Source organism: Schistocerca nitens, chromosome 12 (genome assembly GCF_023898315.1).
Source record: "Schistocerca nitens isolate TAMUIC-IGC-003100 chromosome 12, iqSchNite1.1, whole genome shotgun sequence".
NCBI lineage: Eukaryota > Metazoa > Arthropoda > Insecta > Orthoptera > Acrididae > Schistocerca > Schistocerca nitens.
In genome coordinates, this window is record NC_064625.1 from 12,926,461 (window position 1) to 12,942,490 (window position 16,030).

General features: G+C 44.9%; 1 protein-coding gene across 1 annotated transcript in view; it reads left to right on the forward strand.

The window, feature by feature from the left end:
* LOC126215251 (juvenile hormone epoxide hydrolase 1-like) overlaps positions 1-16,030 on the forward strand; it is a 99,014-nt gene that overhangs the window by 72,904 nt on the left and 10,080 nt on the right. Inside the window, exon 4 of the mRNA XM_049941924.1 lies at positions 13,537-13,739. Within this exon, the coding sequence (XP_049797881.1) occupies positions 13,537-13,739 (203 nt within the window). The remainder of the gene's footprint in view (positions 1-13,536; positions 13,740-16,030) is intronic.

Here is a 16,030-nt window from a genome sequence, read left to right on the forward strand (position 1 = left end):
TTTTGTATTATCACGTAATAGGGGAGAGAGTGTGGCAGATATGATACGCGAGTTGGGATGGAAGTCATTAAAGCAAAGACGTTTTTCGTCGCGGCGAGATCTAATTACGAAATTTCAGTCACCAACTTTCTCTTCCGAATGCGAAAATATTTTGTTGAGCCCAACCTACATAGGTAGGAATGATCATCAAAATAAAATAAGAGAAATCAGAGCTCGAACAGAAAGGTTTAAGTGTTCGTTTTTCCCGTGCGCTGTTGGGGAGTGGAATGGTAGAGAGATAGTATGATTGTGGTTCGATGAACCCTCTGCCAAGCACTTAAATGTGAATTGCAGAGTAATCATGTAGATGTAGATGTATTTATTTATTTATTATTCCGTGGGTCCAAATTAAGGAGAAGTCTCCATGGTCATGGAACGAATCAACACATGAAATTATAACACGATAGTAGAAACAGATAAAATGAAATGCAAGAAACGTATTCAGGCGACAATTCCTAAGTTTAAATAAAGAAAATCAACAATGTAACACTGGAATTTCCTTAATTATTCAGCTCTTCCAGGAGCTCCTCGACAGAATAGAAGGAGTGAGCCATGAGGAAACTCTTCAGTCTAGACTTAAAATCGTTTGGGCTACTGCTAAGATTTTTGAGGTCTTGTGGTAGCTTATTGAAAATGGATGCAGCAGAATAGTGCACTCCTTTCTGCACAAGAGTCAAGGAAGTGCATTCCACATGCAATTTGATGTCTGCCTAGTATTAACTGAGTGAAAACTGCTAGCTCTTGGGAATAAGCTAATATTGCTAACAACAAACGACATTAAAGAAAATATATACTGTGAGGTCAATGTCAGAATTCCCAGACTATTGAATATGGGTTGACAAGAGGTTCTCGAACTTACACCACATACAGCTCGAACAGCCCGTTCTTGAGCCAAAAATGCCCTTTTTGAATCAGAAGAATTACCCCAAAAAATAATACCATATGACATAAGCGTATGAAAATATGCGAAGTAGACTACTTTTTGTGTTTAACTGTCACTTATTTCAGATACTGTTCTAATGGTAAATAAAGAAGGATTTAGTTTTTGAACAAGATCCTGAACATGGGCTTTCCACAACAGCTTACTATCTATCCGAACGCCTAGGAGCTTGAACTGTTCCGTCTCGCTTATAATATGTCCAATCTGCCTGATCAAAATATTAGTTCTTGTTGAATTGTGAGTTAGAAACTGTAAAAATTGAGTCTTACTGTGATTTAGCATCAAATTATTTTCCACAAGCCACGAACTTATTTCATGAACTACATTATTTGATAATGTTTCAATATTACACACAAGATCCTTCACTACCAAGCTGGTGTCTTCAGCAAACAGAAATATTTTTGAATCACCTGTAACACTAGAAGGCATATCATTTATATAAATAAGAAACAGCAGTGGCCCCAGCACCGACCCTTGGGGAACGCCCCAGTTAACAGTGCCCCATTGGGACTGAACATCACTATCACTCTCAATATTGCGGAGAATTACCTTCTGCTTTCTGTTCTTAAAGTAAGAGGCGAACCAATTCTAAGCTACTCCTCTTACTCCATAATGGTCCAACCTCTGCAGCAATATGTTGTTGTCAACACAGTCAAAAGCCTTCGTTAAATCAAAGAAAACACCTAGCGTTCGCAACGTTTTATTTAATCCGTGCAAAACCTCACAGAGAAAAGAGAATATAGCATTTTCAGTTGTTAAACCATTTCTAAAACCAAACTGTACATTTGACAGCAAATTATGTGAATTTAAATGCTCCAGTAACCTTGTATATACAACCTTCTCGATAACTTTAGCAAACACCGATGGCATAGAAATAGGTCTATAATTGTCAACATTATCCCTGTCTCCCTTTTTATAAAGTGATTTCACTACCGAGTGCTTTAATCGGTCAGGAAACCGACCACTCCTAAAGGAAAAGTTACAGATATGGCTATGTACTGGGCTAACATACATAGAACAATACTTCAGTATTCTGCTAGATACTCCGTCATATCCATGAGAGTTGTTGGTCTTTAGTGATTTAATTATTAACCCAATCTCTCTCTTGTCGGTATCATGGAGGAGCATTTCATGTAACAGGTAACACAACATCAAGTGGATTTAGTGCTCACGTACTCACACTGAGCCGTGAACACTTCCCAATTTATCAATGGGGAATAATAGAAAATGATTATTACTATTATCGGTGCCATGCGTGCAATGCTCGTGCCAGGCGCGCGATATTGAATCTTTATCCTATCGTTAATGGCGGGAGACCTGCACGACCTTATAGCAGCCGTTATAGTTCTACATTATTCTGTGACACTACGGGTGATTTCACGTAATGGGAGAGAGAGACTGCAAGATTAAAGGACTCATTTATTAAACAGTTGAAAATTAAACAATAATACAACCAAATGGGGGTGGGGGAAGAAAGATTCGTGTTCAGCAGCCTACCCCAACGTAAGTTCATAACCAGCCACCATAGTAGGAGAAAAGGAATTTTAGTAACGATCGCAGTATTACCAAATAGAATCCCATTTAGTAAAGGAAAGGGATGCACGCGTGCAACGACCACCACCATGAATCAGCCGAAGACCAAGAAAGATGCTACTGTGCGTGAATCGCTAGGTAGCCTCCCGTACTAAAGCAATAAAACCCGCAAGACACGAAACTATTCATAATGACCTAGCCGGTTCCCTCTGTGCCGCAGGGTGCGAATCTACAGTGCACGTCGGCGCTCGTGCTTACCCAACTTCATCTCCTGGAAGCGGCACCTCCGGTCACCGGCACTGTCACACCAGAACTCAACTACTGCCCCTTTGTCCACCATCCACCCACGGAAGGCGGTTGGCGCCTACAGGCTGAAAACGGGCGAGCACTTAAACTGGCCAATCCGAGGGCCGGAATCTCACAGGGAGACGACCTCGCGACGTTAAACTCGAACAGGAATGGCGGTTACAAAGTTGGTAAGGCAGAACTGAGAACAGCAGAAACTTTGGCCACTACAGAATGTTCAAACGACACCACGTGCTACCCTGGCGATCGGAAAAGGATGGGAAACGGGAAGCCATCATGACTGCTAGGAAGACTGCTGCCCTCGCACACAAACAAAGAAAATTTCTAGCGCCAAGCTCCTCTCACAGATCAGTGTGAGAAAAGCTGTAAAAATCGTCAAATAAATCAGGCAACCTATAGAAATTATTAATATTGCCTGAATTATTATTTTACGGAATACCAGAATGCTGGGATTAGAAATATGAAATACGAGCACTGAATGGTGAGTGAAGTGCACGACTTTCATATGAAGAGGGTTGCGTTATTTGGGGAAGGAGACCAGACAGCGAGGTCATCGGTCTCATTGGATTAGGCAAAGAAGGGGAAGGAAGTCGGCCGTGCCCTTTCAAAGGAACCATCCCGGCATTTGCCTGAAGTGATTCAGGGAAACCACGGAAAACCTAAATCAGGATGGCCGGACGCGGGATTCAACCGTCGTTCTCCCGAATGTTTCATGTGAAGAGTTGTGGTAATGGGACGGTTGTGTCGCGCTGGACTGTGCGAGTTGAGTATGGACTGGGAATCAGTGCAGGCTTTTTACGAGTAGTGCACTGTTCGTACTTGCATTCAGAGGCCGAGATCGACGTGCAATGAAAGACCTAACAGAGTTACAAAGAGGGCAGACTGTGGGGGCCCGATTAGCTGGAGCATCAGTAACCGAGACAGCCAACTTATTCAGTGTTTCAAGAGCAACTGTTTTAACAGTCATGACAGCCTACACAGAACATGGAAAGACATCATCGTGCAAACGTAACAGTGGGTGCAAATCAAAACTAAATGACACAGATCGTCGTACGCTAACACGAATTGTGCCAAACGACACAAAACTACGGCGGCTAAAGTGACTGCAGAGCTCAACAGCCATCTTCGAGACGCCGTAACTATCAACACTGTCCACCGAGAACTAGCGAATATTCGTGGGCGAGCTGCTATACCGAAACCATTAGTAACGGAACCTACGGAAAGAAGCGCAAAACATCGTGTCCGGAGCATAAATATTGGGCTGCCGATCAGTGGAAACACGTCATATGATCCGACGAGTCAACGTTTTCGTTATTTCCAACATCGGGCCGGGTTTGCGTCTGGAGAACGCCGAAAGAAGCCTACAATCCTGATTGCCTGATTCCAGCAGTTATATGTTTGCACAACATGGTTATGGATTAACAGCGATTAATATAAATTAGTATTAAGAAAGCAGTCTTAATCGCGTTTTTTATTTATTTAGTGGCCACAAGTTTCATCCCATCGCAGAGGCCATCTTCAGAGCGAACATACCACTGGTCGACTGCTCGTGACGTCAGTCTCCTGCCACACCTCGGTAGACGTGACGCCACCAGCAGTCGGCCAGCGGTATGTTCGCCCTGAAGATGGCCTCTGCGATGGGCTGAAACTGGTGGCCACTAAATAAATAAAAAACGCGATTAAGACTGTTTCCAGAAGTTATGCGTGGAGGTGGAAGTGTGATGGTGTGGGTAGTCATATCGTGGTATTCTGCTGGTCCCATCATTATCCTCAGAGACCGTGTTACATCCAACGACTATGTGAACATTTTAGGTGATCAGGTGCACGCCATGATTCAAATGATGACCCCAAACAATGATGCCATATTTCAGGACGCTAACGCACCCATTCACACAGTCAGGACAGTACCATCTTGGTAGGAGGACCATCCAACTGAACTGCAGCGTCTTCCGTGGCCAGCACAGTCCGCGGACTTTAACATTATCGAACTCTTGTGTGACGTATTGGAGCACAGAGTCCCTCGTTGCTATAGTAGTTAGATGAGGTTCTGATTGACGTGTGGCATAACATTTCTCTGGAGACTATAGACATTATATGCCAGTATTCCAAGAAGAATCGCAGCTGTATTACAGGGAAATGTGGGTCCAACCCTTTATTAATAAACCATTCCCAAGTAAGCACAGGTGTTCACATTATTTTGCCCATCTCCTGTACGTTGGAATAATTATGTACACTGCCTGACATCAGGCTGAAGCACCCTGAAGACATCTTCACCTGTCAAACTAACTTGCGAAGCATACATGTCATCGGCGGATTTATAAGCAATTAGAGTTGCACTTCTCTGTGAGAGGTACAGCAGCCATCAGATTGCATTGTTCATGTTATGATTGTTACCAGAAATGGTAGAGGGATAAGTGGGGTGAATAGCGTCAGAAGATGAGTGGTCATTGTGGAAGACACGTCAATGAATGTGAGACAGCGTTATCAGCACCTGAAAAGAGTTTGAGAGGGGGGGGCGTCCATTTGGTCATTCGAGTTGTACAACATTCTCATCTGTAGAGCTTTCGGGTGTGACAAAGTTCCCTGTGTAGGAACGTGAGTGGAGGGATGGAACACTCTCACCATGCCAGTCACCTTCACACCTGAACCTGCCATCTGAGAACAGACAACGCACTGCCTGCAAGATTCTGTCTCATCCTGCTCCATTGGCTGGAGACCAGACTAGGGAATTAAAATCCCATGCATAGGCTGCACAACCCAAGTGACTGCAGTTACAGTGGTGCTACGAATTGGAAGCAGCGACTGACGATGAATGGTGCCACACTGTGTCTAGTGGCTGTGCACTACACTGGATGACCATCATCAGCAACGATGGTGGTGATCAGGTCATGGCTGGTAGAGACTGAGTAAATTCTGATGACACAGCGGTACCTCACAGACGTCGTGTATCCTCATACGTTAACTCGCATACAACAGAATTTTGGTGCCATTTTTCAACAGGACAATGCTGGCCCAGGCTTGGCATGTATCTCTAGAAATTGTCTGTGTGATGCTGAATTACTCCTGTGGTCGGCAAGACTTCCAAATCTGTCCTGATAGAACACGTATGGGACGAGATCGGCCTGCCACTGTTGATACTTGGGATATCGAGGACTGGTTGGTACAGTTGTGTGCTCCTTTGCCTCAGGAGAGGATACAATGGTTTTGCGACACCTTTCGCAATATATTCAGAGCACACATATACACCATTATACTGCAAATTCCTTATAGTTGCCGACCGAGACAGACGCAGCAACAGAGAAGTAACCGCTTTTGTGAAATTTACGAGTTTCTAACCATGAGCGAATTTTATTATACCATCTGTGTATTTTAATAGTTTAGTTACTTGAGTTTCTGTATGTTAATTTAATCTCTAATAGCCACAGTTCTCGCGGATTCGTTTGCGTCGGAAAATAAACCGATTTTGTGACATAACACAAGTTCCTAATCAGGGGCGAATTATTTAGTTTCACGTGAGTGCTTTGGAAGTTAGGTTTTTAAATATCTGCGTATTATTAGACACAGTTCCTACATTTTCTTCAGGGTCTACAGCAGAGTTGCACAGGACGTGCCAATAATCCGTTTATCTGCATAACTTAGTCTTCCACGGTCTTTAGTTTGGACAGGGACTGCGATTGTTGTGTGCGGATGTGAGCTGAGTCGGTGACACTTCGCTCTCAGCTCCAGGCTGTGATGGCCTCGGTTACACAGCTTGAGGCTGCAGTGAATGGGCACCACTGTTATGGGCTGGCCGTGGGGATCCAACGGACGTCCAGTACATCGGAGTCCTCCGATCGGTCCTCACCGGTGGCCAACGCAGTTACTGCTGCACTGAGGCTGACCCCTCACCCGTGGTCGAGTGGGAGGTCGCCCCGGGGCGAAGCAGGCGGCGAAAGACTTACCAGGTGGCCGCACATAAGGCCTCCCCGGTTTGTCTGACAAACAGGTTCCAGGTGCTGTCTGTGGCTGACACTGTCGCTGAGCCGGATGCTGTGGCCTGTCCTGTTTCAGAGGAAACCTCTCAGCCTGCAAGATCCGGGCAATCACAGAGGATGGGATTATTGGTAGTTGGGAGCTCCGACGTTAGGCACGCTATGAGGCCCCTTAGGAACAGGGCTGACAAGAAGGGAAAGAAAACCAATGTGCACTCAGTGTGCATACCGAGCGGAGTCACTCCAGATGTGGAAAGGGTCCTCCTGGATGTCGTGAAAAGCAGGTCGTTGCTCACGTCGGTACCAATGATGTGTCTCACTTTGGATTAGAAGCGATTCTATCTGGTTTCGAGCGGCTAACAGAAGTGATAAAGGCTGCCAGTCTTGCTTGCAAGATGAGAGCAGAGCTGACCATTTGCAGTGCAGTCGACAGGACCGATTGCAGACCTCTGGTACAGAGCCGAGTGGAGGGTCTGAATCAGAGGCTCAGACGGGGTAGCAGAGGCTGTGTGGCGTGAACTGGGCGGATTTTAGGTTATAGGGTCTCGGGAAAACACATGAAGGGCTTCAGGAGGGTGCAGGCTGAACACAGGAAGAACATAGATACAGGAACCATCGGTATAACCTGTAAATTGTCGTAGCTGTGTTGGGGAAGTACCAGAGCTCCAAGCGCTAATAGAAAGCACTGATGCTCAAATCGTTACAGGCACTGAAAGCTGGCTGAAGCCGGATATAAGCTCAGCCGAAATTTTTGTGAAGAACCTAACGGTGTTCCGAAACTATAGGCTAAACACGGTTGGCGGTGGCCTGTTTGTTGCTGTTAGAAGTAGTTTAACTTGTCGCGAAGTAGATACTTCCTGTGAGTTGGTATGGGCAGAGGTCATTGTTGGCAACCGGAATAAAATAATAATTGGATCCTTTTACCGACCTCCCAATTCAGATGATACAGCTGCTGAAAGGTTCAAAGAAAACTTGAGTTAGATTCCAAACACGTACCCGATAATAGTTGGTGTTGACTTTAATTTACCCTCGATATGTTGGCGACAATACATGTCAGTTCCGAAATTGTGCTAAACGCATTTTCTGAAAATTATTTCGAGCAGTTAGTTAATGAGCCTACGCGAATAGTAAACCGTTGTGAAAACACACTTGACCTCTGGGATTAGTGAACACAGAGTTGTCGTAGTGAGACTGAATATTGTAATCCCCAAATCCTTCAAAAATAAGCGAAAATTATACCTATTCAAAAAAGCAGATCATTCATTCCAAATTAATAATATAAGTGTAGACCAGATGTGGACTGAATTCAAAGAAACAGTATCGGTAGCAATTGAGAGATTTATACCAAATAACGAACGGCGGAGCTGATCCTCCTTGGTACACAAAACGGGTTAGAACACTGTTGCAGAAACAACGAAACAAAAATGCCAAATTTAATCAGGCGCAGAATCCTCAAGATTGGCGATCTTTTACAGAAACTGGAAATTTAGCGCGGACGTCAATGCGAGATGCCTATAACAGTTTCCAGAACGAAACTTTGTGTCGAAACCTGGCAGAAAATCCAAAGAGAATCTTGTCGTATGTGAAGTATGTTGGTGGCAAAAAACAATCAATGCCTTCTCTGCGCGATAGCAATGGGGATACTATCGAAGAAAGTGATGCCAAAGTAGCGTTACTGAACACAGCGTTCCGAAATGCCTTCACAGAAGAAGACGAAGTAAACATTCCACAATTCGAATCGAGGACAGCTGCTAACATGAGTAACATATCCTCGGAGTAGTGAAGCAACTTAAATCACTTTATAAAAGCACGTCTTATGGTCCAGACTGTATACCAAGAAAGTTTCATTCAAAGTATGCTGATGCATTAGCTCCATATTTAACAATCATATACAACCGTTCTCTCTCGACGAAAGATCCGTACCCAAAAACTGCAAAGTTGCACAGGTCACACCAATATTCAAGAAAGGTAGTAGGAGTAATCCACTAAATTACAGGCCCATATCGTTAACGCCGATATGCAGCAGGATTTTGGAACATATATTGTGTTCCAACAATATGAATTACCTCGAAGAAAACTGTCTATTGACACACAGTCAACATGGGTTTAGAAAACACCGTTCTTGTTAAATACAACTAGCTCTTTATTCACACGAAGTCTTGAGTGTTGTGTGCAAGGAATTTCAGATCGATTCCGTATTTCTGGATTTCCGGAAGGCTTTTGTCACGGTACCACACAAGTGGTTCGTAATGAAATTGCGTGCTTATGTAATATCGTCTCATTTATGTGACTGGATTTGCGATTTCCTGTCAGAGAGGTCACAGTTTGTAGTAATTGACGGAAAGTCATCGAGTAAAACAGAAGTGAGGTATAAGATAAGGTGGGGTAAATCGGACCTAGTAATTTCTTGTGGCTATAAAAAGCTTATCCGAGGTCGGAACGTAATATACGTTAAATTATAGGCAAATATAAAAGAGCAACTGTTTGCAAAATATTTTTGTTACACCATCAATAGTTTTTGAGATATCCGTATTTTAAGAAATGTCCATTTTTGCCATTTGCAAAAGTGGTGGGGTAAATCAGACTCCCTATTTGTTTGGCTGATTTTGCACAGAAATAGTTCTAAATGAATGGTTTTTGGGAAATAATTACAAGCAATTATGTTTTTTACATAAATAAACCAAATGTATTAAAAAACAATGTTTACAGTACTAAATGTACTGAAAATTAAAGGAATGTAAATTTTAATTGAAAAAAGATGATTTCATTGCACGGCGGTGCGACAGCAATGTCGATCTTGGAATGTTAAAATCACGAGCTACAGCTCGTAAAGACATTCCCATTTGGACTGCAGCAACTGCTCAGCGAATACTGTTTTGACTGTGTTTTGTCGTTTTTCGTTTGAAATTTCCTATCATTTTCCTAAAAATAAACGCAAATTCACTTTGTTTACATAAATAAATAATTCCATACAGATAAACGATAAAAATATGCGATCGGATTTACCCCATCATTTAGCGGTCGGATTTACCCCACCATACCATGTTTCATTTGACACATATAGAAACCATTTATACATTTCCAACAAAAACGATACATACACTGAATAGGTCACTAAATGCACTACAAAAATCACTTACCGTTTGTTTTCCGATCGTTTTATTTAACAAGGTAAATCTAGTGATACAATCTGCACAAAAATTAAATTGAAACAATCGAAAACGCAGTTGTTGTCTTTTGCGAGTCTAAATGTCAAACGCGGCCAAGATATCATTTTCGTTATTTCGAATGCTCTATGTGGTGATACTAATGCGAAATCGCTCCGCTTTGCCGTTTCTCACAAAAAGAGGGCGCTCGGGTTTATACACCCGATCGGATCTACCCCACCTTACCATATGTTCCGCCACTCTTGAAATGTTCTTTTTGGTGCACAATTTCCTTGTATTGTTCTGTCACACTAAAGCAGACAGCTCACGTGGCATACTGAGGGTACGGATCACAACATTCAGGTGGATGCAGTATTTCTCAGCCTACAAAAAGCATTTGACTCAAATCACACTGGTACTTGTTATCAGAAGTATTGTAATATGGATTATCAAGTGAAGCATCCTCAAGAGAGGATGTAGCATGTCATCTTGCATGCAGAGTAATCGAAAGATGTGGAAATAGCTTCTTATATGCCCCAGGAAAGGATGTTGGGACTTGTGTATTAATGTCCAGGCACAGAATTATCAGCGATCTCACACGATACAGTGACGTACACTGAAGAGCCAAAGTAACTGGTACACCTGCATAGTACAGTGTAGGGTTCCCGCGAGCACGCGGAAGTGCCGCAACACGACATGGCATGGACTCGACTAAAGTCTGAAGTAGTGCTGGAGGGAACTGACACCATGAATCCTGCAGGGTTGTCCATAAATCAATGAGAGTATGAGGAGTTGGAGATCTCTTGTGAATAGCACATTCCAATTCAAAAATGGCTCTGAGCACTATGGGACTTAACATCTATGGTCATAAGTCCCCTAGAACTTAGAACTACTTAAACCTAACTAACCTAAGAACAGCACACAACACCGAGCCATCACGAGGCAGAGAAAATCCCTGACCCCGCCGGGAATCGAACCCGGGAACCCGGGCGTGGGAAGCGAGAACGCTACCGCACGACCACGAGAGGCGGGCGCATTCCAATTCATCCCAGATATGCTGAACAATATTCATGTCTGGGGATTCTGGTTGCCAGTGGAAGTGTTTAAACTCAGAAGAGTGTTCCTGGAGCCACCCTGTAGCAATTCTGGACGTGTGGTGTGTCACATTGTCCTGCTGAAATTACCCAAGCCCATCGGAATGCACAATGGACACGAATGGATGCAGGTGATCAGAGAGGATGCTTACGTACCTGTCACCTGTCAGAATCGTATCCAGACGTAGCAGGGGTCCCACATAACTACAACTGCACACGCCCCACACCATTACAGAGCCTCCACCAGCTTGAACAGTCCCCTGCTGACATGCAGGATCCATGGATTCATGAGGTTGTCTCCATACCCCTACACGTCCTTCCGCTCGATATAATTTGAAACGGGACTCGTCAGACCAGGCAACACGTTTCCAGTCGTCAACAGTCCAATGTCGGCGTTGACGGGTCCAGGCGAGGCGTAAAGCTCTGTGTCGTGCAGTCATTAAGCTTCGAAAGCCCATATCGATGATGTTTCGTTGAATGGTTCGCACACTGACACATGCTGACGCCCCAGCATTGAAATCTGCAGCTGTTTGCAGAAGGATTGCACTTGTGTCACGTTGAACGATTCTATTCACTCGTCGTTGGTCCTGTTCTTGTAGGATCTTTTTCCGGCCGCAGCGATGTCTGAGATTTGATGTTTTACCGGATTCCTGATAATCATGGTACACTCGTGAAGTGGTCGTACGGGAAAATCCACATTTCATTGCTACCTCGGAGATGATGTGTCCCATCGCTCGTACGCCTACACTACGTTCAAACTCGCTTAAATCTTGGTAAGCTGCCACTGTAGCAGCAGTAACCTATCTAATAACTGCGCCAGATACTTGTTTATATAGAGGTAGCCTGTTTATATATCTTGTAAGGTGCCAGGCAAATCCAACACCTTCCATGAAAACCCTGACATGATAGCAAATCCGGCAGTATGTCACATAGCTCCGAATAAATCGTGACATTAAATTAACCAAAGTAATACGAGTAACGAGTGAGCAAATGGAATACCACAGACTAACACAAGAACGTCTAAATGCATGTCATACCTTCCCACCGTGAGACAGACGCAGCTCCGAGGGGAGAAACGAGAACAGAAGGCGAGAGCAGAGTCGTGTAGGCTAGGAGGCCCTACGATAAGGGACGGACACTCACGTCGCCAGCCGACCGCCAAGACCACCCACAGCCTATGTTAAAAGATAGAGCACTCCAGAAGAACAGTATAGATGTTATGATAACACTAATAGGGCCACACCAGCTGAAAGTTTTAGCGTGAGACTATACGCGTCTCTGTTACGTTGCAAACTTTAAAAACATTGCCCCACCACGAAAAGTATAACGTTTCTCATTGGATAGACAGAATTTTTGTGGGCGGAGCTTAAGGTTAACATTGAGAGCCTGATTGGTCAGATGAAAACACAGCCAGATAGTTTTTTTAAACCAACTTCGTTAAATTGCAGTAAGGAGAAGTTAGGAAGTTGTTGCTTCCGAGGCGGCGTGATGAGCGGTGCTGTGCTGTCCGCCACCCCCTGACGAACACCGACAAGGTAATGAATGCACGCGATGCCGCATAACAGCGCATAAGGCTTCACTCAGAACTGCAGAAGTTCATGCCCTTTTTGCGTAATACTAGTGTCGATCGTCAATTAAAGCTCATGGTATTGACATTTGCTACGAGAAGTTAAAATCTGAAATGCGATGATTTTTCTGTTATATAAGTATTGAGAAGCCACATCAGCCACTGTAAATTACGATAAGTTAAATAAGTAATTAAAGATAATTGAGGGTCACTGTAGACCACTTTGATAGTTTTCTCCTTTATGAAACTTAACTTAAACCTAGATTATAGATGTGATATGGCATAGGTCATCCTTCGATCCATTATAGAACTTGGAAACCCATTCAGGGAATATTCGTTCACGTTTCTGTTGAACGCAGTTGGTTTTTATCATCCTGTATTAAAATATTTCTTTTATCAATAGTGCAATTTATAAACAATGTTTTGTGAGTAGAATAAAAATTCCAATGGTAAACTTAAATGCTTTCTCGACGTTATTTTACCAGCTAAATAAAAATAGGAAAGCCTTGAACCCCTTCCACTAAATTTAGTTAGTATTAAGATTATTTTACAGGGAGTGCAGTGGAGCTGACGCTGAAATCATTAAGTATTTGATTATACCATCGCCAGTCTTACTTCATGTCATGTGTGGTCTGGCGTCTCCTTACCAGCAACAGGTCTCAGGGTTCAAACTAGTCAATTCCCCAAAAAACACGCTCAGAGCGTCGTTGCGCGAAAGTGGTAGGGAGACACGACTTAGAACAGACAGACACCACGCAGAATGTTAGAATCTGTGAATCTGAATACGCATGCCTATACCTGTTTCTTCGGCGTATAATCAATTACATTCTGAATCAATTATTGGGTGGTATCTTTAAAAGACTTAAAAATGTTGCTAAGGTTCCAGATAAAGCAGACACGTGACTTTAACGTAAGAGCTGTTTCTCGGTCTCCTTTCTAGTGTACTGGGACTCCACGTCAACATGTGCCACGACAGCGGGCCCAAGGCGGTGGTGAAAGGCCTCATCGGCTCCCTCTGGCCGACGCTGTTCGTGGAGCGCCGCTACGTCCATAAAGCGTTCCCTTTCTGGAAGCCCTGGCTCAACACCGTTCTCCTCGAAATGGGGTACTTCCACCTTCAGGCTTCGAAACCGGATACCATAGGTAAGAAAGTGGTACTTGTAACTAGATAAGCTGTCGGGTTCTAGTCACCTAAGATTTTGAAAATGTATTTCATGTATAGGGCACCACGATGTAGAATCTAGAGAGACAGAAGAATGTGCAGTGAAATGTATTGCAACAGGCACCACACCAGTGCGACGTTTTCTTTTTTTTTTTTTGACGTGGATAGGAATGTAAGACAAACTGTCTGGCGATGAAGAATTGTTCGATGAGTAGAATTTGAGGAGGTAGAGTAGAAGCGAACGGGAGATGATTTCACGATAAACAGCTGCCAGCCTTGTAAGGGGTACCACTTTTGATACTAATATGTCGTTGTATGTCGTACCTTTACACAAGATTCGTTCTCTGACTTAGCCTTTTACCAGCTGTGGCATTTTCTTGCTTATTTTACACTACTGGCCGTTAAAGTTGCTACACCAAGAAGAAATGCAAATGATAAACGGGTATTCATTGGACAAATATACACTCCTGGAAATTGAAATAAGAACACCGTGAATTCATTGTCCCAGGAAGGGGAAACTTTATTGACACATTCCTGGGGTCAGATACATCACATGATCACACTGACAGAACCACAGGCACATAGACACAGGCAACAGAGCATGCACAATGTCGGCACTAGTACAGTGTATATCCACCTTTCGCAGCAATGCAGGCTGCTATTCTCCCATGGAGACGATCGTAGAGATGCTGGATGTAGTCCTGTGGAACGGCTTGCCATGCCATTTCCACCTGGCGCCTCAGTTGGACCAGCGTTCGTGCTGGACGTGCAGACCGCGTGAGACGACGCTTCATCCAGTCCCAAACATGCTCAATGGGGGACAGATCCGGAGATCTTGCTGGCCAGGGTAGTTGACTTACACCTTCTAGAGCACGTTGGGTGGCACGGGATACATGCGGACGTGCATTGTCCTGTTGGAACAGCAAGTTCCCTTGCCGGTCTAGGAATGGTAGAACGATGGGTTCGATGACGGTTTGGATGTACCGTGCACTATTCAGTGTCCCCTCGACGATCACCAGTGGTGTACGGCCAGTGTAGGAGATCGCTCCCCACACCATGATGCCGGGTGTTGGCCCTGTGTGCCTCGGTCGTATGCAGTCCTGATTGTGGCGCTCACCTGCACGGCGCCAAACACGCATACGACCATCATTGGCACCAAGGCAGAAGCGACTCTCATCGCTGAAGACGACACGTCTCCATTCGTCCCTCCATTCACGCCTGTCGCGACACCACTGGAGGCGGGCTGCACGATGTTGGGGCGTGAGCGGAAGACGGCCTAACGGTGTGCGGGACCGTAGCCCAGGTTCATGGAGACGGTTGCGAATGGTCCTCGCCGATACCCCAGGAGCAACAGTGTCCCTAATTTGCTGGGAAGTGGCGGTGCGGTCCCCTACGGCACTGCGTAGGATCCTACGGTCTTGGCGTGCATCCGTGCGTCGCTGCGGTCCGGTCCCAGGTCGACGGGCACGTGCACCTTCCGCCGACCACTGGCGACAACATCGATGTACTGTGGAGACCTCACGCCCCACGTGTTGAGCAATTCGGCGGTACGTCCACCCGGCCTCCCGCATGCCCACTATACGCCCTCGCTCAAAGTCCGTCAACTGCACATACGGTTCACGTCCACGCTGTCGCGGCATGCTACCAGTGTTAAAGACTGCGATGGAGCTCCGTATGCCACGGCAAACTGGCTGACACTGACGGCGGCGGTGCACAAATGCTGCGCAGCTAGCGCCATTCGACGGCCAACACCGCGGTTCCTGGTGTGTCCGCTGTGCCGTGCGTGTGATCATTGCTTGTACAGCCCTCTCGCAGTGTCCGGAGCAAGTATGGTGGGTCTGACACACCGATGTCAATGTGTTCTTTTTTCCATTTCCAGGAGTGTATTATACTACAACTGACATGTGATTACATTTTCACGCAATTTGGGTGCATAGATGCTGAGAAATCAGTACCCAGAACAACCACCTCTGGCCGTAATAGCGGCCTTGATACGCCTAGGCATGGACTCAAACAGAGCTTGGATGGCGTGTACAGGTACAGCTGCCCATGCAGCTTCAACACGATACCACAGTTCATCAAGAGTAGTGACTGGCGTATTGTGACGAGCCAGTTGCTCGGCCACCATTGATCAGACTTTTTCAATTGCTGAGAGATCTGGAGAATGTGCTGGCCAGGGCAGCAGTCGAACATTTTCTGTATCCAGAAAGGCCCGTACAGGACCTGCAACATGCGGTCGTGCATTATCCTGTTGAAATGTATTGTTTCGCAG